Raw genomic sequence first — 23149 nt, 5'->3', positions numbered from 1 at the left:
CGATAACCTGCCTGCCAACCATGTTCAAATTATTAACTGGAATAATAGCAGATGAAGTAAAACACAACTTATTAATTAATAAGCAGCTTCCAGTTGAAAAGAAAGGAAATTGCCCGAACACCAGAGGCACAAAAGACCAGCTGCTGATTGACAAAATGATTTTAGAAAACTGCAAGAGAAGAAAAACCAATCTAAGTGTTGCATGGATTGACTACAAGAAAGCCTTCGACTCATTGCCTCACACATGGATACTAAAATGTTTAGAAACAACTAGTGTCAGCAGAAACATTCAGATATTTATTTAAAAAGCAATGAGCATGTGGAGTACACAGTTAACAATCAATGGCGAGACACTTGGACAGGTTAGCATTAGAAGAGGCATTTTCCAAGGGGACTCACTATCCCCTCTGTTGTTTGTAATCAGCATGTCTCCACTTTCACAAATACTAAACCAAACAGGCCTCAGATACCAAACATCTAAAACATCAAGTCAAATCAACCATCTGCTGTACATGGACGATCTGAAGTTGTATGGAAAGTCCCAGTCAGAAATCGAATCACTGCTAAACACTGTCTGTCTATTCAGTAGCGATATAGCAATGGAGTTTGGACTAGACAAGTGTGCTGCATTAATAATGAACAGAGGGAAAATAACAAGAACAGAAGGAATAGAACTGCCCAATGGAAGCAACATCAAGAACCTGGAAGAGAAAGAACATTACAAATACTTGGGCATTCTCCAGGCTGATAACATCGCACACACTGAAGTTAAAAGAAAAATTGGAAGTGAATACATCAGGAGAGTTAGAAAAATCCTCAAGTCCAAACTCAATGGCGGGAACACCATACAAGCCACAAACACCTGGGCTATACCTGTTATCAGATACACTGCAGGAATAATAGACTGGACCCAGGCAGAGCTAGAGACGCTAGATCGTAAGACCAGGAAAATAATGACCATCAATCATGCTCTGCACCCCTGCAGTGATGTTGATAGGCTGTACCTCCCTCGCAGCTCAGGTGGAAGAGGAATGCTGCAAGTCCATCAAACAGTAGAGGAGGAGAAAAGAGGCCTTGAAGAATATATCAAGGACAGTGAAGAAGATGCACTTCAAATGGTCAATAACGCGAAACTATTCAACACCAATGAAAGAAAGCAGGCCTACAAGAAAGAACAAGTCAAGAATCGAGCAGAAAAATGGAAAAAGAAGCCACTGCATGGTCAATATTTGCACAATATAAGTGGAAAATCAAATATCACCAAGACCTGGCAATGGCTTAAGAATGGCAACTTGAAGAAAGAAACAGAGGGTTTAATACTGGCTGCACAAGAACAGGCACTAAGAATAAATGCAATAAGAGCAAAAGTAGAAAAATCAACAACAAACATCAAGCGCCGCCTTTGTAAAGAAGCAGATGAAACAGTGGACCACCTAATCAGCACTTGTAAAAAGATCACACAGACTGACTACAAACAAAGGCATGACAAGGTAGCAGGGATGATACACTGGAACATCTGCAAAAAATACAAGCTACCTGTAGCCAAAAATTGGTGGGACCATACATTTGAAAAAGTTGTAGAAAATGAAGATGCAAAAATATCATGGGACTTCCGACTACAAACAAACATCTGCCACACAATACACCAGATATAACTGTAGTCGAAAAGAAAGAAAAACAAGTCAAAATAATCAACATAGCAATACCAGGATATAGCAGAATAGAAGAAAAGGAAATAGAAAAAATCCCAAAATACAAAGATCTACAAATTGAAATTGAAAGGCTGTGGCAGAAAAAGACCAAAATAATCCCAGTAGTAATTGGTGCCCTAGGTGCAAATCCAAAAGACCTTGAAGAGCACCTCAACACCATAGGGGCCACAGAAATCACCATCAGCCAATTACAAAAAGCAACTTTACCAGGAACAGCCTATATTCTGCCATGTTATCTATAATAATAACAGCAACAACATTGATAATAAAATTCAGCCATCCCAGGTCCTTGGGAAGGACTTGATGTTTGGATAAAACAAAACAGTCAATAACACCTGTCTGACTGTGTAAACAAGAAATAATAATTATTATTTTTAATCTATATCCAAGCAATGGTACCCTGCAGACTCTTTGTCTCTTTCCTGTCTGCCGTGATGGGCCACAAAGCCTTCGCTTCTACCGTTGCTAGTTATCTTTCTAGCTTATAAGCTTCAACATCTAGGTCCTCCAGCATGTTACCACCCATTCCACCAGGGCAGCATCCATCTTAGCAGCTTTTTCCACCAATGCATCACTGCAAGAAATCTATAGAGCAACCATGTGGAACACCCCTCCACATTTACGAGGTACTACAAGTTGGACACTTAAGCCTTGGCCCAAGCTGCATTTGGCCATCAAGTCCTTTAGCAGGTACTTATCCCTGCATTAGATACATCCTTTCCTGTCTGCCATATATCCCACAATGGGTGCTCTCCTACACCAGCAGAGAATGCATCATTGGTACTTACCGTGAAGGCGGCTGCTTGTTGTAATGAAGGGCACCAATGCATGCCAAATTGGCAGCTGGATTTTATGGGCACACGGACCTGCTCTATGACTTTAACACTACTTGATTGGTTTTTTCCTGCTTCTCTAACTAACTTATCCTTCTTTTCATATTGTGAATGACTTCTTCTGCTATTGACTTGTCAAAAGAATTGAGTGGGGGTTCCTTCTCCACCAGCTCTTAAGGGCTCTCTTAATTTGAATAAATCTTGCCTCTGGAGCATGTAGGAGGAGAAAACCTACAATGGGTATCCTCCATTACCCCAGCACGAAGAAACCTTCATGGTAGGTACCAGTGTTCTAGTCTAGTGTATTTGTTTACAGGCTGATTCTTCTTTGACTACTTCATATAAATTAAGCCATGTGATGCATGGCTATTGGGTCTAAAACCTCCCTAAGAAAAGTGCAAAATAAGTACCATACATATAATGGAATTTCATCTAAAAATTTGTTTCTTCTTTACATCCCTGCCCTATAAAGATCCCCCCCTGTGTTTTTACACATAATCTGTATTAAAATTAATGTTATTGTTAAACTTGTGCAACGCCCAGAGCCTTTGGAGGGGGCAGTCTAGAAATGTAATAAATAAATATATAAACCCTTAGATTTACATTTGATATTGCTTAATATCCCCAGCCTCAATTAAACTGTGATGGTAAAATCTTATCTGCTGAAGCTCAGGAGAGCAGACTGGTAGACTGTGAGAAGTTGATCCAGGAAGACTCTCAAGTGCCCAGTACTTCTCAGACTATTTCAGATCAGTGTGTCAGGTATGTTCTCAAACATCTTCTTCTTAGTTTAGCAACTTTAAAAAAAAAACTTTGGTGTGCAAAACTAAATAAATCGTACAGGTGGCCTTCATTTTTCGCGGGGGCTCGATTCTCCCCTATAGGCATGAATATGGAAACCACAAATAACGATAACTTACCCTATGGGAATCCAGGGGTTAGATTCCTACACAAAAAAGGGATTAAAAAACAGCGGAGGGGTGTGGGGAGGCAGAAATAATAAGAAAAAGTACTGTAGTTTGCTCTCCAGCAATGCCTACCCCCTGCCAATTCCTCTGATTTTCTGTGAAAAACCACAGGAATTTTTTTAAAAAGAGCCACAAAAATGGCTCTGCATTGTAAAATGATGGCTAGAAATAACATTGGAAGTCATTTCCGGCCATTCAAAACTGCAATGCTAAAATAGGCAAATTTTAGCTTACTTTTATACTGTGGGTAAAAAGGGCCACCTGTATGTTCAAATAAATATTGATTTTAAGTTATACATAATAAGATGATGGTTTTAGAAATTCACCATATTAAGTATATAGTATTTCTACCGTAGAATTAGGTACATGCAAAAGTTGGTTGTGTATTGTTTTGTCTGTCTTTCTCATGCTTTGTCTTTCATGAAGAACTTCAGGGAGCAATAAAGAAAAGTAGGAAGTGATGAGGAAGAGGACCGATCTTCCCATCATCAGTACTAATTAATATGGGCCTGAGAGTTTGTGTAAACATCTAAACCCCCTTATGGAGATTGCCAAAAAGTGCTTCTATATGGTGGTGTACCATGTGGCAGGCATAATATTTGAAAGCCCCTTACCCTTTGGTCTACCCAGTCATTCAGCAGTGCTACACATGAATGGTGGTAATTTGACTGCTGTGTTTGTCAAGGGGCTTTCAAATGTCTGCTGTACTGGAAGGCTGCTATGCGGAAGCATTTGTTGTCGTGGCTTCCACAGGAGACTCTAATGTTCAAATTGGTCGAACTTTGATAAATCGAAGCTGAGCCTGGCTTTGAAATAAACAGGAAAGGAATGTTCTGCAATCCCACATGATGGTAAGAATATGATATTGCCAGGAAAAAGAGGAAGAGGGACTGCTCATTAACCCACAAAAAGTTCAGGTTTTGTTGAGATTTGAAATCTTTCTGAAGCAGCAGCAGAGGGTAGTTTTCCCTAGTTACTTCCACTGCTGGAGCAAAGGAACATGGGAAGCTGCCCTATACCAAGTCAGACCATTGGCCCATCTAGCTCAGTATTGTCTACACAGACTGGCAGCAGCTTCTGCAAGGTTACAGGCAGGAATCTCTCTCAGTCCTATCTTGAGATTCAGGGAATGAACTTGAGACCTTCTGCATGCAAAGCAGATGCTCTGCCTAAGGGGAATATCTCATAGCAGACAGTGCTCGCATGTAGTCATCCATCCAAATGTAAACCAGGGTTGACCCGGCTAAGCAAAGGGGACAATTCATGCTCACTACTGAAGACTAGCTCTCTTCCCTCCACCTCTAGCCAGTAGGAAAAGGCTTGCTAATAAGACTGATTTGCCTTGTTTTGTCTATCTGTAGTTAATTTTCAAATGCCAACTGCCAGGAAGATCTGTTTTGCTATAGGCAGATGTACAACTGTAGATAACCCATTAACTAGAGTCCTTTTAAAGGGGAAATGGGCATCTCTTCAGTAACTCTTTTTGTTCTTTTGCTATAGAGAAAAGTCTGCTTTCCAAGAGGATAAACCAAATACTATCAAGCCAGCTCAGCTTGTGAGAGGGAGATTTCAGAGAGCCAAACCCAACCTTGGAAGGATAAATGGCAAAAAGAAAGTGCCTGTGGCAGAAAATGTTGGGGTTCCAGTTGAGAGAGAGAGAGGAAAGTCAGTGACAGAGGGGATCAGGATAAGTGATCTGAACCTGCCTTCACAGGTTAGCCACCTATTCAGTTTTTCTTTTGTGCTTATTCATGCTGTATTGATAAAAAAACGTGTTTTCTGAACTGGGCCAGGAGCTGCGTTGGAGATGCCTGTTTTTGGTTCAGTGGTGTATGGGCTACATTGGGAAGGGGATCCACAGAAGTCCTGGTGCATGTGTGAAAGCTTCACTTGCATCCCATTGGATCCCACTCTAAAATAGACACACACTTAAGATGTATGGAGCTTGTTTTGTGTCATGTGCTTCATAAATCTTCTGACTTCCAAGGTGCTTGACTTTAAAATGCCGTGCGGGGGGGGGGGTGGTCCTTTGGACAAGCCTAGTGACAGAATTTTCCTGTGGCTTAGTTTTTCTTGACCATTAAAAAAAATGCACAGTATAGTTTCCAGAAATAAACAAGAAACTGTCCCACATCCTGTTAAAAAGAAATTCCTTTTATAATTTTCTACCTTCTGAATTTTTGCTAAGACTTGAGACTTTTTCCTGCATAAGTTGAATCTTTTGTATATTAAAAACAAATAATTGTGTTATGAAGCAACAACAAACTGTCTTATAGAACCTTCGAGTCTAATATTTATTAATTAAAGTATTCACTTATGTAGGCCAGAAACTTTGTGTCATAGAAAAAACATTTTTCCTTTATACTTCGAATCTAAGGCCAAACTTCCATTATCATTGTAGTCAGATTTTAATGTATATATGCACAGGAGTCAAATTTTTAAAAATCTTAAATGTTGTGTCAAACATTTCAAGACTTTACAGGAAAGTTCTTCTTCATGTTAACTTTTGGATCATAATCAGGTTAAAAACTTTACAGCTATGTTCTATTAAATAAATGGACACATATGTATGTTCTTAATATCAAGGATGAAGTCAATGTCCAAACATCCCTGTGTAATCTGGAGGAAAAAAACAAATCAGAATCCAGTGAAGCCATATTGCCAGAAAGTTGTATTGAACAGAATAAACAGTCTTCCCCTGAGAAGTTGCAGAGATGTGAACTTCTGAAAGACCAAGAGGAAACTTGTGTTTCTAAGGATGTTGAAGGAAAGCATCTGGATATTCCTGAAAGGTAAAACCATTTCCAACTAATGAAGTGCTATGTTGAGATGCTAGTGTCCTCTTTATTGTCTGTACATGAAGGATAAATATAATTCTTATTGGCTTATCATCATTTGCTGAAAATAACTATGCCTGAAAAAGATAGACTTTCTGCTTCTCTTTCTCAGATTTCCTATGTTTAGTGGGTAAGCACTAAAATAGTTCGGATTGGTTCTTACTTTTTATGGCAGAGATATTGATATAAAGCAGGCAACCAAAGGACAATTTGCAGACAGTCTTTTTAGGAGAATGTGAAAACAGATAGGATCTCAGTATTTTATTGTCTTTTTTTTCTGGGTTAGTGATATTGCTGCCCCTCAAGAAATAAGTCAAACAAGGCATACAAAGACCTCTCAGCTTGTATGGGGTCATCTTCAGAAGCCAAAACCAGACCTAACCAAAGCAGCTAAAAAGAAAGAATCCTCTTCAGAGGGAGAAGTCAGTATGGAAGACAAGATTGAAGGAGATGCAGAAGGTGATTTATCCCTTCGTAGCAGCACATCTGGAAAAATATCCATAGTAAGTATTTTTTGATTATTCTAAATCTGTTGATTAATGGTTTTGTCATGTTCGATTTGCAGAAACATGCTTGCAATATTGAATTACTCTCTCTCAAACCATCTGCAGCATGCATGTGAGCCACATAAAAGTTGTACTGAAATAATTCATAAAGATAATGGCTTCCAGTGGAATCCTAGCATTAGCAGAAGTCACACAAGGAGTGTGTGTGATTGATTCTGCCAACTTCCTACTGCCACTGTGGTTTCCCATGCTATATTGAATACCATTTCGAGGTTCCCCTGTGCAGTGACAAGGAGGGGCTATGAAAGCCTATTCTTGAGTGCTACACCATTTTGGTCCTCAGAGATTTGGTCCTTAACTGAAGGCTTTATTGAGCATAAGAAGATATGCTTGTCATTTGACAGCAAATTTCCACCACTACTTCTTTGTTGTTCTCCTTAGGAGAAGTTTTTTGTTTTATCAAAGCATTAAATTCATTGGCTGAGATCCTGATGAACGAACTACCAGTGCTATGGGAGAAGAATTCCAAACTAATGCTGCATTGGTGCTTGTAGGGGCAGTGGGGGGCAACGGGCAAATTTTGAGAACCTCCCTTTCCGCTGGAAGCACCCAGTGTCACCCAAAAATTGTCCCTGAGAGCTGCACAACTCTCAGGGACATATTTTTGAGTGGTGCAGAGCAAAGAGAAGGTTGTCAACATTCACCTCCTCTGCTGCTGCATGAGCTGTGGAAGTGATTTAGTTGAGCTCTTCAGAAGTACTGGGTCTTTGTTAGTTTGGATGTCAGCCACTTGTGTCTTTGTGGACCTTGTGATATTCAGAGTACAGTTCTTCTGACATAATATACAGAACTGCATGACAATCTCCTTTATTCCCTACTGAAGCTCTCTAAACCCATTAAAAAAGCCATAAATGAGAATCGGAGGGCCTTGTGCAGTTGCATGTGTTGTGGTGTGGCAGCTCTGGATATTCTGCCTCCTCCAGCACCACATCCCACAATACTGCTGAAGGTCCTCTGATTCTCAGCAATGTCTCTTGGGCAGTTTAGGGACCTTCAGTAGGTAGAAGCGGGTGAGGAAGATGTCTTGTTCTAGTACTGTACTCTGAATGCTAGCCTGTATGTGTCTTGATTTTTTCAAGCATCTCTTATTACTATAGTTGGGCATAAGCATCAACTAGCATAACCTGACTCTATTTCTATAGTAGTTATAAACGGAAAATAAAACAATGTATTGCATTCAATTTGTTTGGCCTGAATTGTTAAAGAAGCTGGTCTTCTGGGTTTTTTTTGTTCCCGTTTTTAAAAGCTGGGTAGGAGAGCTTAAATTGTAAGCTTAAAAGGACACTGGAAAATTAAACATAAATTTAACTTGACAAACATTGTACTATGTCTTCAGCATGATTCTGGAAAATTGGTGGAAGCTGCATCATCTTCCAAATGTTCAGCAGAAAGAAAATGTGCAGACATCATTGAAGTAGTGCCTGCAAAAAGAAACAAGCACACTGGAAAATGTGAATCTTCAGAACAGTCTTCAAGGGGTGAAAGTCAAAGCAAGAAAGAAATCATGAAACCTATTTCTATTCGGGCGAGGGCATCAGAAATACTGAAAAGGTAAAATTACAACACTTTTATTGGTAACTTTTTTAAATGCAGGCCCAAAACTTGTTTTGTAGTTTGGGGGGAATTGTCCCTTGTCTGGTATCTCTTCTCTGCTGCTGACATCCAAAGGCGTCTCATTGAGTGGGTTATGCTTCTCCATGTGACTCTCTAAGTCAGGACTATGCAAATTAGTTAGTCTCTAAGAGGTGGAGGAGCATGGCCCCACCCAATTCTTTTAGTCCTTCATGGCTCCAAGGCAATTCTTCTCTAGCTCTTATTTCTCTGACCAAACTTCCTTTCTCTTTCAGGTTCCTTCCTTTTGTTCTGGATTCCTCCTTCCTCACTTTACTGGGTCTTTTCTATCTATCTATCTATCTATCTATCTATCTATCTATCTATCTATCTATATCTATATATATATGTATATATTCATACAAAATATCATTCTGGACTTTCAGTTTGTTCCCCCACCAATTGCTGGGCTCCTTTGCCCCCCTTTTTCTTTCCCCTCCATTGCATGGAACACACCAGGTGCGTGCTCCCCATCAGATCAGAAAGGGGAAGTTCCAACAGGGCCTGCTGAAGGCCCTTCAGGCAGGCAGCAAGCCGCTCTGAGGACACAAAGCCTAGCCTGCTGATCGGCATGGAGCACACCCTGCTGAACAGCTGATGGGCGGTGCTCCAGAGATTCCGCCCGCTCAGTCGGGTGTTTTTACTGCCGCCGAAGGGGATTGCTTGGAGAGGAGCGTGCGGCCCACTGAACAGCTGCTGGGCAGTGCTTCAGAGCTTCCACCTGCTCAATCGGGCGTTTTTGTCGGGGCGGGGGGGAACCAGGCCCTGAACCCATTCAGCCAGACTGCCAGCTCCCTGGGCCAAGTGCCCTTGTTTAATCCAGTGCCGCTGCTCTCGTCCGCTCCCCGGAGCCTTGCAAAGTACGTGGCTGCTGAACCTGGACCCCATGAATGCAGATGACCTCCACTCAGGCTTGCTGGGTGCAGCCCCTGAGAAATTCAAGGCCACTTCCCACTAATTGGTGGCAACTGGGAGTGTAGGATCGGGCCGGGGGCAGCGAAGACTTCTTCCACCAGGACTGTGGTGACCAGGAGCATTGCAGCTGGAGCAGACACACAATTGGTGACCTTGGGCCATGTTGGGTCTTCTGATTCTTCTGCCCCGCCATACCCCAGGGCCCTTAGGGGATCTAGCTTGTCCTAGCCCGTTCCACTGCTGCAATCCCTCAACCAAATGCCCTCTGATATGTCACCTACCTGGTGCTCATGGTTCGAGGATCTGTTGGCACATTCTTTTGAGCACTATGATCAATTAAGATATAAAAAGCAAAAAAGGTCTAGAAAGGAACAATCACCTTCCTCAAGCGCTTCATCTTTTGTCTCTGAGACTCCAGTCCCTAAGAAGGCAAATAAAAAGCACAAGCACATTAAAAAGGCAAAAATGGAGAGGTCTAAGCAGAGGGGAAAGAGTACCCATTCCTCTGAAATCTCAGACCATGATTCACCAGACCCCAGGGGGCCCACAGCCAGAGCTCCTGTGGGACCTCCAGGCAGGAATCCTCAACATCCCCCAAACAAAACCCCACCAGCACCTGTCCCAGTTATTCCTTTGGATGAAGAACCAGTTCAAAGGGGAGACACTCCAGAGGACCCTGGACCAACCAGACAAAGCACAGGGGAAATGGTCAGATGGACAGGAGCCAGAAACTCTGAAGCCCCCCTGAGACTTTTTCAGTCATTAGACTTTGCTCCGCTGATGTCCAAGACTATTCATACATTGACCCAACCTCTAACGCTCAGGAATCCCAGCCTCTGAGTAAAAATGCTATGGTTTTTCCTGGGCCTAAATCAAACAGTATGATGTTCCCAATCCCTAAGCACTTCATAGAATCTGCTAAAGGGGAAATTGATCTTTTCTACATCTAATAGAAAGGCAGTAGCAATAGCCAATAGACCCTGAAGACAGGCGCATGGAAGGGGCCATGAAAAGGTCACATGACTCTGCCACCTTAGCAATGATAGCCTCAGCAGCCACCTCCATGACAGCCAGAGTGTCTCTCATATGGCTGGATGATCTCATCCAGGACCCCGTCTCAGACCCGGCACGATTGAAGCAAACCTTGTTAAAATTACACAAGGCACAGCCTTTATCTCTGACTCCACCCTCGACACCATGAGATTTGCATCAAGAACAGGAGCTGCTTCAGTACTGGGCTGCCGGAACCTGTGGTTGAAATATTGGCACATGGACGCTACCTCTAAGACCAATCTGGCCACAGTACCTTTTGATGGGGGAAAACTTTTTGGGGATGCAGCCTTAAAGGACATCCTAGTGGAGTCAAAAGATAAGAAGATGCCCTCCTCATTGCATAAACATGACTGCCTGCAGGGGAGGCATTTTTTCCAACCCTTTCGCCCTTTTGGTCCTCCTTTACTGGCAGGGAGAGGGGCTTCAGGTCCCAATATCCCTTCTGGGGCAGATCCAGACCTTCCAGGCAGGGGTTTGGGAACAGGGTGAGCTTCGCTGCCCAGGTCAAGCAGGCAAAACAGCAATCCTGACTTGGGAAGGTCCTGCACCATCTGGACTTCCTATCCTCCATAAACCTGAAGGAGGCTTATTTGCATGTACCTATGCACCAAAACATTCACACTCTGCTGCACTTTCTGTATGCAAAAATGCACTATCCATACAGGACACTATTTTTTGACCTCTCCTCAGCTCCTTGTGTATTCACAAAAGTCTTGACACCAGTCATAGCACATCTCTGACTCCTAGGGGGTCAGGATTTTTACTTTTCTGAATGATTTGTTGGTTCAATCTCCATCTCTACAGTCTGCCCAGGGGGACCTCAACACCACGCTACAGGTCCTCCAGGCCCACGGGTTCCTGGTCAATAGGGACAAAAGCCGGTTATACCCCTCGCACCAACTGCTACACCTGGGTGTCATGATAGACATGGTAAGGAATAAGCTCCTCTTCCCACCTGAGTGCAGAGCCACCCTGGAGACAGAAGTCCATCAGGCCCTAGTACAGAAGTCCATGATGTTGCTCTCCCACTCCAGGATTCTGGAACTGATGGTGGCAAACCTGGAATCGGTTCTGTGGCCCTTGGAGTGGTTCCTGCTACCCTATCACCTGGAGATTGCCATAAAATCCACCAAACGGGTGAGCCTTCCACCCCAAGTGCTACAATCTCTAAGATGGTGGACTACACCTCCACACCTCTACATGAGAAAGGAGTTCCTGGACCCTCCATGTGTCATCATCACCATGGATGCAAGCAAGCACGGGTGGGGCGCCCACTGCCTTCATGAATCTGCTCAAGGAAAGTGGTTGGCTACTGAAAAACAGCACAGCATCAACTGGCTGGAGCTCCAAGTGATCCTGTTAGCACTTCTGCATTCTAACACATAGTACAATACCAAGACATGCTGATCCGTACGAACAATGCCACGGTGAAAGCACATGTAAACCGCCAGGGGGGAACCAGGTTGAAATCTCTGCAGGTGGAAGCGGTTCTCATGTTCCAGTGGGCCGAACAACATGGCTTCCATAACAGCCCACCACGTGCAAGGCAATCTGAACACGATGGTGGAATGGCTCAGCAGGAAGGAAATTCTCCTTGGAGAATGGAGACTGAACCCGGAGACTTTTAGGTTGCTATTGAACCACTTTGGCCAGCTGTCCGTGGATCTGCTTGTGACTCTAGCCAACACTCAGGTACCATGATTCTTCACCATATTTCCCTGCCCGCAAGCGGAAGTGGTGGATGCTCTGTTGGCTCCATGGCCAGCGGATCTGCTGAACGCCTTCCCACCAACTCGGCCCTTCACCTGGTTTCTGTGACTGGTGAAATGCCTCAGGGCCCAGGTCATACTATTAGCACCATTCTGGCCTTGAGGACCCTGGTTTTCAGAACTCTGGAACCTGGCAGCAGCAGAACACGTGATACTTCCGGTCACGGCGGACCTACATCGGCAGGGTCCAGTGCACCATCCAGATCCAGGCTGGTAACAGCTAGCCACTTGGAGACTGAACAGCACATCCTGAAACAGCATGGCTACTCCCCAAAAGTTCTTGACATGATGCTGTTTCCAGATGCCCCTCCACAAACAGGATCTATCAGTACACTTGGAGGGTGTTCCTCTGATGGTCTGCAAGACATGGAGTTCCTAAGGAGGCAGCTACCATGAAGAATCTACTATAATTTCTTAAAGATTGTCTGGACCAGGGTGTCTCTGCAAACACATTGAAATGACAGGCCACCGCCCTGATGGAACTCATTTCAGGGGGATCAAAATGTTCTAAGCTGAGATACCTGCACTTGAGGCGCTTCCTCAGGGGAGGCAACCCTGATATCCCTCCCCACAGTGGTGCACCGTTTCCCTACATCAGACTTGCATATGGTGCTGAAGGCTCTCCAGAGTCCCTCCTTTGAGCTCATCCAATCTATCCCCTTACGTTTACTGACCTCAAAGCTGGCTTTTTTAATAGCCATCACATCAGCGTGTAGGGTGTCTGAACTCCGGTAGTGATGTGCATGGACCGGTCCGGAGGCCATTCTACAGGCCTCTGGACTGGTCCAGACATGGGCGGTTTGGGGTTCGGGCAGACTGGGGAGGGGGTTCCTTTAAGGGCAGGGGGAGGGTATACTTACCCCTCCCCCCACTTTCCTCCCTCCTGCGCACATATTTTAGTCAACAATTGGGGTAGCAGGCAACTCCCTGCCACCCCTTCCCCCGCTCGGCTGCAAACGGCTTCAGTAAGCCTTTTGCGCATGCGCGTCATGTCTCCACAATGTGCGCGTGGACACACGCACGCACGCACAAAAGGCTTCCTGAAGCCTTTTGCAGCCAAGTGGGGGAAGGGGCAGCAGGGAGGTATCCTGCCGCCCCAATTATTAACTAAAATACATGTGCAGGATGGGGGAAAGTGGCGAGAGGGGTAAGTACACCCTCCCCCCGCCCTTAAAGGAACTCCCACCCCAGTGCCGGACTGCAGCTCCACGATTCCGTGCACACTTCTAAGCTCCAGACCCTTTCATTTCACAAGAACCTTTTGTATTTTTTCTGAAAATTGCATGAGGCTCATCCCTGACCCCTTTTTTTTTCATCCCAAGGTGGCCTCACCATTTCATATGTCCCAACACGTAGTCTTGCCATCTTTTTATCCAAAGCTGGTGCATCCAGTGAAAAAGGCTTGGTACAAGCTGGATGTCCATAGGTGCTTAAAGACATATATAAAACACACAAAGCACATCTGCACTGAGTCATTCTTCATTTCGTTGTTACCTCGAAACATTGGTCAGGCCATTACGTCCTCCATTATAGCTCGGTGGCTATAATAGCCCTGGCATATGGAACGCAGAACCTTATGACCCCCACTAAAGTGTTTGCCCATTGTACCAAGGTGGCTGCCATCTTGGCTGCATTTTCTACGAACGCTCTGGTCCCAGACATTTGCAGGATGGCTACCTGGAACGTCCCCTCGACCTTCACCAGGCACTACAAATTGGATACCTTCGCCTCTGCTCAAGCAGCATTTGGGTGGTGGGTACTCCAACAGGTCCTTTCTTCGGAGTAGGTGGGGGTGCTCCCTCCCTAGTTGAGCTGAGGGCTGTGGTATATCCCCACTCAATGAGACGCCCTGGGAAGTCAGCAGCAGAGAATGGAGCATTGGTTCACTTAATGTGAAAGCTTCTTCTCTGCTGCTGCATCCAAGGGCGTCTTGACCCGCCCTTCAGCACCCATGCTTACTCCGCATGGATCCTCAGGGAGTATTTCTAAATTGTCTGCCTAGATATCAAAGATCCTGCGGTTGTCCCCCCCACACCTTTTTTAACTGAACCCCATCAGATATATTACTGTTTTCCAGAATCCTGTTAGTTTACTATTTGGGGGGGATTTTTTTGCAACCATTGAGTGTTTTTTCTTATCTTTAATAATTGTTTTTTCTCCTTCAAAGTACTCTTGGCTTTCTTGGCCTAAAAGAACTGAGTGGGGCCATGCACCTCCACCTCTTAAAGACTCTAACTAATTTGCATAGTTCTGCCTTAGAGAGCCATGTGGAGAAGCATAACCCACTCAATGAGACACCCTTGGATGCAGCAGCAAGAAGAAGCCTTCACAGTAAGTGAACCAATGTTCTGTTCTCTAATGCAGAAAATATACTCCCTAACTACTAGTTCCTTACTTTTTTTCCTTTATAAAATAATATGATTTTTTCAAGATATTTTCTTTTATACTTAGAAAACTACCAGAAAGAACCCTGAAACAGAAAAAAACCATCTGTGAGTCGAGGACAGATTTTTCCGCTTCTGGGTGTGGAACTGATCATGGTGAAAAAGGGAGACGCCTCCGAAAAGCTAAACCAAATGTCAGCAGAGGCAGAAGCTTGAAACCAGCACTTGCCAAGAAACCCAGAAAAGAATATGGAAGTTCAAAAGTTAACCTGGTGACTCTTAGGGCCTCTTCTCAGGAAGAAGAAGAAGAAGATGATGATGCTGATGACTTTCTGCTGGATGATGAAGTTGAATGCTTTTCACCAGAGGAAGTAAACAAAGCTCCAGTATTTGTTCCTAAAGGGCTTCGTTCTCCAAATCCAGTTCCTGTTCAGATTGAGGAGACTATGGAAGAGGTATGCCAAAAATACCAATGAAAAGATTGTGATAGATATAGGCATATGATATCGGATATAGGCATATGACATTTGTGCATGCATTTTGATTGGCCATAGTTATAGTTAAAAGCTGTTCAGCGTTTACAAGCTGGGCAATTTAATTTCAAGTATGAAATTAAAGTATGGAAAGTGCAATTTACAAATTATTCCTTCATGAGAGAGTCAGTCCAGGTTGTTTGCCATGAATCAAATTCAATTTAAAGTTCACCATAACCTGGAGTGGATTCTTCCCCCATGTACTATGTTGTTGGCAACTTGATGACTTGGTCATGAGGTTTCTTCTCTGACAATCCACTTGATGTTACCTGACCACTCCCATTCAATTAGGCATTGCTAATTTGAACTGCATTTGTGAAGCCCAAATATTCATACTGAAGGTAAAGGGCATATTTCAGATTAGATTTTGCAAGCCTTTGTGTCTTGGAAGGAAGCCTTGCTGAACTTTTTCACAAATGTGTTTAGGACTGAGTTGTGTGTTGAAAATGGTAAAAATTTGGTCCTTTTGAATTCATTGGAAAATATATGTGGCATCCCTTTATTTTAAGTGTGCAGAAACTAGATCTGGACCGTGATCCGGTAACATCCATAAAAATGGGTTCTGCGCCTGTGTGGAACAGATTGGTTAGAATTTGTTAGCTCCTCACAGCACTGACCAACTGCCCTCTGCACGTACTTCGCATGTACTCATATCGCCGGTTCGGCGGCTCATAGTTCAGTTTCTTTCTTACCGCCAATGCATTCGGTTCTTCTTGGCTCCTCAGAAAGTGTTTTTTGCTAAATTTATTGGTTTTGACTTGGATTGTGACTGGAATTGTTTTTGGACTGCCTTTTTTGAAACCTTAGTATTACTTCTTGTGTATGACTCTGACTGGATAAGATTATTCTTCGTTAAACAACGGTATCTCGGCGGTGTGATAGGAAGTGTATGACTATGGATTGGTAAAGCTAGCGATTCTTGGAATATCCTTTGTGAGCCCAATGCCTACAGAAAAGACCACTAAGAGGTGCACACACTGTAGGGGGAAGATCCCCTCAATTGACAGCCACAACTATGTTTGAGGGGGAAACGCATGCTCTGTCTGCAGCTTGTTCTTGAAACAAACTTTGAAAAATAGGGCTCCACATTTACGGGTGGCTTTGTTAGAAGAGGCACTGACACTGAAAGGTGCTTCCAGATCTCCTGAGGCGCTGGCTGCAATTGTGAAATCAACATCTGGGACTATAATGCAAACGCAGTCTAAATCCCTGATGCCAGCACCTTGTACATCAAAGGGCTCTCCCTTTAAGGAGCCGTGAGTCCCAGAAGAGTGTTAGTCTTGCCATTGGAAGGATAGGAAATGGAGGCGAGGGGACAGATCGAACTCTCCTCCCCCTAAAAAGCATAAAGAAAAGAGTGAGCAAAGGGAGAGGCATTTATCGGCACCCAGCAATGCAACCCCTTCTCTGTCTGGTTTACAATGCCTAGCGCATCCATCATTATCAAAGTCAATGCTGGAAAGGGGAAGGACAGTATCAACATCTGCACCTTGGTGTCAAACAGCTTCTTTGTCACCGGCACCTACCCCACGCCAATTCCCGTCCACACCAAGAACCCCAGTGTCTAAGCCTATGTTGGGATGGAGAGACCATTTGCCTGTGGTGTTTGATGCCAACGAGAACATTCCTTTGGCATTGACGTTTTGAGGCCTCTTGATCCAAGGTCTTGACGTTGAGGAGGAGCTGAAGATGCCTTCTGTGACCCCTTTTCAATCCAGGGTTTCATTGACACTTATTGCCTTTGGGAGGATGGTGTGACATGTCTACAAACTTTACCCCTGTACTCCCCAATGACTACGCAGAGTTTTTAAAATGGAAGGCATATAAGATGCGTATGGAACTAGTCCAGAGTGCTACACAAATGATTCCTCCAAGGGTTGTGGAGCAGCATACGAAACAAACTGCTACTCAAATAACATCCCTGAGGGTATTGAATCAGGATGCTGAAGTTCAGGTTACTGCTCCTGTTATGACACAAATTATAAGACCAATCCATGGGAATCAGGATTCTGGTGTACAAGCAACCTTGCCACTGTTGGTACCCAAACTGGTGAAGCAAGTGACTATGTCTACACAGATGTGTTTATGAAAGGAAGGAAGGAAGGAATGTAAGGTAGAAGGTGTGTACGGGGAGAACTCGGGTGTCAGTTCAAACATCAGCGCAAATCACTACAGGCTCAGGAACTGGTAAGGGTGCTGGTTCTGGCTCCCGTTCATTTTCTTCAAATAAGCCTGGTGCACGTTCTGCTGAACTGGCATCCTCAGAAGATGACTATGAATCTGACTCTTCAGAATCAGAATCGACTGGCCACAATTCGGACCCAAGGGAAGATGTCCAAACGGAGCTGTCAATTTCTCCTACAGAGGAAATGAAGTCTTATCTCCAAATTGTGGAGATGGTGGATGTGCTTGGTTTGGCTTGGAAATGGAATGTTAGTGATCTAGATGATCCTGTATATAATTTTATGAAGTAAGCAAATGTGGCTCAACTTGTATACTTACCTATGCTCCCAGTCATAACAAAGGCTGCTAAGACGGCTTAGCAGGTGCTACACACATCAACACCAACTTCCAAGAGATTGGGGACCCTGTGCAGAATACAGGAAGAGGAGAATGGTTACTTGCTTAAACATTCTAACCCAAACTCCTGAGTGATTGATTGCACATCCACCTCTAAGGAGTTGTGGCATCATACCACTAGGGCAGATAAAGAAGGGAGAGAGCTAGATGTGTTGGGGCATAAGGCATATACAACTGCACGCCTAGGTATTAAGATCGCCAACTATATGGCATATTTATCCAAGTACACACATTCTTTATGGGATTATCTCCTCCAAGAGAAAGATAGTGTTACATCAGAGGAGTTCCAAAAGAAGTTTACTGGCATATTTGCAAAAACGACTTCAGCAATGAGACAGCAGCTAAGTAATGCTAAGCACTTAGCAAAAACAGAGTCTCTCTCACTAGTGAAGGCAATTCTGCTGAGGAGACATGCGTGGCTACACTCTACCAACCTACAACAAGACATGAAAGACAAGATAGATGCCCTGCCTTTTGATGGCAAGGGTCTGCTCTGTGACGACACTGATACTACTATGGATAAATGGAAAAAATCTAAATACATGGTGAGGACCTTCATGTCCTCAACATCATCTTTTGTGATTTCCAGATACCAACCGTATAGTTGGAGACAAAGTAACTACTGCCACAACAACAGGAAGGAATTCCGCAAAACTTTCCAGAAGTATAATTAAAAAGCCATACTACCAAAAGAATAAGAACAACCAGGGAGCTCGTGGTAAGACTCCCCAGCAGCCAAAACAACATCTTTGATTGTTTAGTGAGCTCATGTATGCAACAGCCAATGGGAGAGACAACACCCTCTTCCCTTACAGCAGTGATGACACCAACACCTGTTTTGTCTCCAATAATAATATCAAACATCAGTGCCCAGCAGTGTCTCCACCTCCTCCATCAACGTTGTCGTTGCTGGAGTGTACATCACACCCACATAGGCTGGCAGTGTTTTGAACTCTATGGCATAACCGTTCAGGACTATCTGGAGTACTCACCGGTCTGATGTTATGACCTGCATTGATGTTGGATATTTGTATGGCTGCGGCATGGGCATTGGAAGAGACATTTGTGAAGCATGTTGTGGTGGACCTCCGCTCAGCAGCAACAGCTAATTTGGGGAGGGGTGTACTCAAGCGAGTTTTGCAGTAGCTGCCTGCTCTCACCTCCAAGAGTAGTGAAGCTCGTGAGTCACCCATTTTTATGGATGTTACTGGATCACGACTCATATAAACAGGTTGTTTACCTGTAAGAGGTGATCTGGTAGAGATCCGCTAACATGTATAAAACCCTTCCATCCGTCTCCGCCAGGGATGTGCATGGAACCGGCTGGCCCAGTTAGGTTCGAGTCTGGACCGGACTCAAACTCGACCAGGCCAGTTCGGTCCGGCACACAGCCCCCCCCACCCCACCCCGGTTTGGTTCAGTCTGGGGGAGGGTTCGCGGATCATTTTAGTTAAAAGTAATAATTTTTTTAACCTTATTCCCCCACAGGCGAGTTCTTGGAGGCGGCGGCGGGGGCGCTCTGCAGAGGTTCCCCCTTCCCCTGCTGGCTCTCTCCATTGCTCCCTTTGGCTGGTTCGGCAGGTTCTTCAACCATTTGGGCGCTCTTTGGCCGGTTTTCAGCCTTCACCCGGCGACACGGAAGCCATTTTGGAGGCCAAGTGCACAGTGCACATCTGCATGGCCCGGGGGAGGGGGAACCGGGGGAGGAGGAACCTTCGCGGACCCCCACGTCACCTCCAGGAACTCCCCCAAGAAGGAATAAGGTTATTTTAAAAAAAAAAAAAAAACACCAAACAAAACCTAAAATGGTCCGCAAACCCCCCAACATTCGGGGGTGTTCGGTTCGGGGTCAGACCGAACATGGGGTGGTTCGGTTTGACCCCGGACTGTCGAACCTGTTTGCACACCCCTAGTCCCCGCAGCAGATACTGTAAGCAAAATGATCCATGTCCACACATTTAAAGGAAAGGCTGCATTGGAACAGTCATCAGGAAACTGAACTATGAGATGCCAAACTGCCAGTATGAGCAGGTGCAACACTCGTGCAGTGGGCAGTTGGTCAGTGCCACAAGGAGCTAATGAATTCTACCCGAAGTGTTCTGCACAGGTGCAAAACCCATTTTTATGAATGTTACCGAATCAATACCAGATCACAGGTAAGCAAACTGTTTTTTAAACTCACATGAGGAATCTCTTTTGATTCGCATAGGCATGTTTGGGTGTGCTTTTCTTGGAACTTCTAAACTGAAATAATTGTGGTGTTCTTTCCTCTCAACAGCTTGAGATATATGAGAATGTTGCAGATGAGCCATGTGTTGCTCCTGCTGAATATCTGTGCCATGAACTGAATATCGCTGCAGAGCCGGTAATACAGGGAGATAAAGAATTGTACCCTCCACAAGTAGTAAGATTGTTTGTTTCTTTGTACTGTGGAAGTTTATTTTCCCTAGCAATGGTTGTGAGGGGCTTGGGACAGTTAGAATGAAGTGCTGAACATTAGAAGTGCTGAAGAGTGAAAACTTTGTAGCAATTTTACCTCAGCATTGCCTGCCACCCAATTTCTCTTAGCTGCATCACCTCCCTTCCCATCCAATTTTGCAGCTGCTGCTGTCACTTAACTTACCACTGGTGATCAGTGGATTAATAAATTCAAGGCGACTCCAACATCATTTTTGCTCTCTGTGCATTCACATCTATGGGATCTGTGCTTGTGCATAACTTGTGTAGAACCTGGGTGTGGTGGGGGCTGCATCACAATGCATAATTAATCTATGGAATTCTCTGCAACGGGCTGTGGTGATGGCCTGTCGGCGGCTACCAGTCTGACTGTAGGCCATCTCCAGCCTCAGAGGCAAGTTTCGTCTAAATACCAATTGCAGGGGAGCAACTGCAAGAGAGAGGGCATGCCCTCACCTCTTGCCTGTGGGCTTCTCAGAGGCATCTGGTGGGCCACTGTGTGAAACAGGACACTGGGCTGTAGGCCTTTGGCCTGATCTACCAGGGCTGTTCTTATGTACTTATCGCACTTAGCCCTTCCCAGGCTCGCCTGATATCTTTGTGTTGGGTGTTGCACTGCACTGGTATAGGGACCTACTTGTGTAGGCCCAATCTATGCAACTATTGATCCTGAATTTTTTCAAGTATCCGATTAGAATATTTAATCTTGCTGATTGACATACTATGCAAGAGTATGTCAGCCTAGTAACATTGGGTTTGCACAGTTTGTGGAAGTTGGACAAATGTAGAATTTGCATAGATTGCATTACACAAGAGTAAGCCCAGTTTGCACAAATCTTGTATTAGTGCCAGTTGTGCAAACATAATCTTTCTGGGCTGACATACTCTTGTGCAGTATATCAGCCACTATGTTTTAGAAGTCACCATAGGCATTCCTAAAATAATGGAAAGGCAGGATGTAAGTGTTCATAATAAATACATACGTTACCATTTCTGGAGTTGCTGTAAACTTCAGTGATAACATGCACTTTAAATTTTAATTTGTGCTTTCCAGGATTTTATCTGAAAAATGTCTTTTTCTTTGCATGCTTTGTTAGAACTAGAATTTAGCACATGCATGTGTGTATGTACTCACGTGCGCGCGCACACACACACACACACACACACACACGCACACACACATTTATATCCCGCTTCAACAACTTTCAGTAAAGAGCCTTGAACGCAAACTTGTTTACAATTCTGAGAAGAATTATTTCATTGAATTTATGGTATGAATAGATTCCTTTTCCATTGATATATATTTGTCTCTAGTAAATGACACAAAACGGATCTTTGGAGTTAATAGAATTTCTGATTCTGAGCGAGACAGATTTCTTCTGTTTCATCTCTGTACAAACTCCCCTGTTTGCTTAAATACCTTAGGCTACCATCTTACTTCTTGCCATTTATGAAGACATGTTAATTGTCACTAGCAGTGTTAAATGAAAAACCTACTCTGTAAAATTTAATTTAATTGAAAATTAAATTAAGGAATGCATAGTTATAGCAGATTACGGCCTTTGTCTCAGAGCAAGCTCATTTGAGGGAAAGAAATGCTGAATCATCCCTGTGGAGCTGCCTGGCTAGGCTTCTCCTAAAATTCTTCTGTATTGTCAAAATGCTGCCGCCGCCACCCCTCTTATCAACAGAGCTTGAACCTCTCTGGGCTTGGGGTGGAATCCCAGGGAATACTCTCTTTATTTTGTTATTGGATAAGTACAACTATCTTCCATGTGCAAGCCTACATGGGAGAAAACTGATAGTGGCTGAACATTTGAGGACATGTATGCACCAGAGAACTCTCCACTTCATCCTCTTCCTTTTTCCTGTGTTAAAAACCAACTTCAAGAGGCTTATAAAAATAAAAGATTTTTAAAAACCAGTTCTATTTAATTACTACAGACTGTGTCCGTCTGAGGAGTTCTCAGCTTTTATATACAGTTAGAAATACTTAGTAAGCTACAAAAATAGGTTGTCTTTAATGTTTATAGAGTCTTTTGCAACGCCCTAGGTAGGATGGGTGTAGGCTAGTGTTTCTTATTTTAATTACGTTACAGGTAAATAAAAACAGAACAGTATCAGGAATATGCAAACGCACACACACCAAAAAAATATAAATTCTAACGCAAACTCTTACTAAACAATTTTCTCCTTCCCTAAACTTCCAAAGCCACTAGTCTTGGCTTCCTTCTTCCTTGAACTCATGAAACTCCAGTTGAGAATCAAGCCCCTGCAGTTCTATCTTCCAAAAACTGCAGTCCTCCTCCTGCAGCCAACCTCCATGGCCACATGTCCTCCTATGCCTTGGTTCTTCCAACAAAGACCCTTTTCTTCCTAGCAACAGCTCTCTAGGTCCCACCCACCTTGTGTGCTGATTGGCTGAGCCCTGGAGTTCACCAGCTTGTCAGTCAAGACAGGGTTCACTTCCCATTAACAATCTAGAGGGAGGGGAGTCTGATCACTACAATAGTAGCTGAATTTTATTTCTCTTTTTCCCTGCAAGGTTATTATAAAAGAAAAGCCAGATGAGAAAACAGGTAAATGTTTAAATCTACTGAGGTGAAGCTGAATAATTCAATATATTGGTGTGGTCTGCCAAGTTAAATTTGTGGATTGCATAAATTGCCTTTGTCTTTGTTTTCTAAAAAAATCTAGTTTCTAAGAGGAGACCCTTGACTCTCTCAGTCACTAAAAGAAAGAATCACAATTTTTATTCACCACTTAGAAAGCACACTGGCTTCCATCCACAGCCTCACTGGTAAACGTCAGAGTTAGCACACACAATTTCTTCTTCCTAGCCTCCTGCCTGAAGCTGCTGTTGAGGGATCCTCAGCAATGGTATGAGCTGAGGCATAGGTGGCTGCATGTGAGAGGAACATAGGAAGCTGC

General features: G+C 43.9%; 1 protein-coding gene across 3 annotated transcripts in view; it reads left to right on the top strand.

The window, feature by feature from the left end:
* The window catches only part of BDP1 (B double prime 1, subunit of RNA polymerase III transcription initiation factor IIIB), a 121690-nt gene that overhangs the window by 69443 nt on the left and 29098 nt on the right, over positions 1-23149 (top strand). For 2 of the 3 annotated variants that reach the window (XM_053294878.1, XM_053294877.1), the window contains exons 23-30: positions 3174-3307; positions 5014-5227; positions 6100-6305; positions 6637-6853; positions 8253-8467; positions 14716-15103; positions 20040-20165; positions 22764-22797. In XM_053294878.1, the coding sequence (XP_053150853.1) occupies positions 3174-3307; positions 5014-5227; positions 6100-6305; positions 6637-6853; positions 8253-8467; positions 14716-15103; positions 20040-20165; positions 22764-22797 (1534 nt within the window). The remainder of the gene's footprint in view (positions 1-3173; positions 3308-5013; positions 5228-6099; positions 6306-6636; positions 6854-8252; positions 8468-14715; positions 15104-20039; positions 20166-22763; positions 22798-23149) is intronic. The other variant, XM_053294879.1, reaches the window with a different exon arrangement.

Source organism: Hemicordylus capensis, chromosome 2 (genome assembly GCF_027244095.1).
Source record: "Hemicordylus capensis ecotype Gifberg chromosome 2, rHemCap1.1.pri, whole genome shotgun sequence".
Taxonomy (NCBI): Eukaryota; Metazoa; Chordata; class Lepidosauria; order Squamata; family Cordylidae; genus Hemicordylus; species Hemicordylus capensis.
Note: the sequence above shows the minus strand (reverse complement) of the source record. Positions and strands in the feature narration are given on the sequence as shown.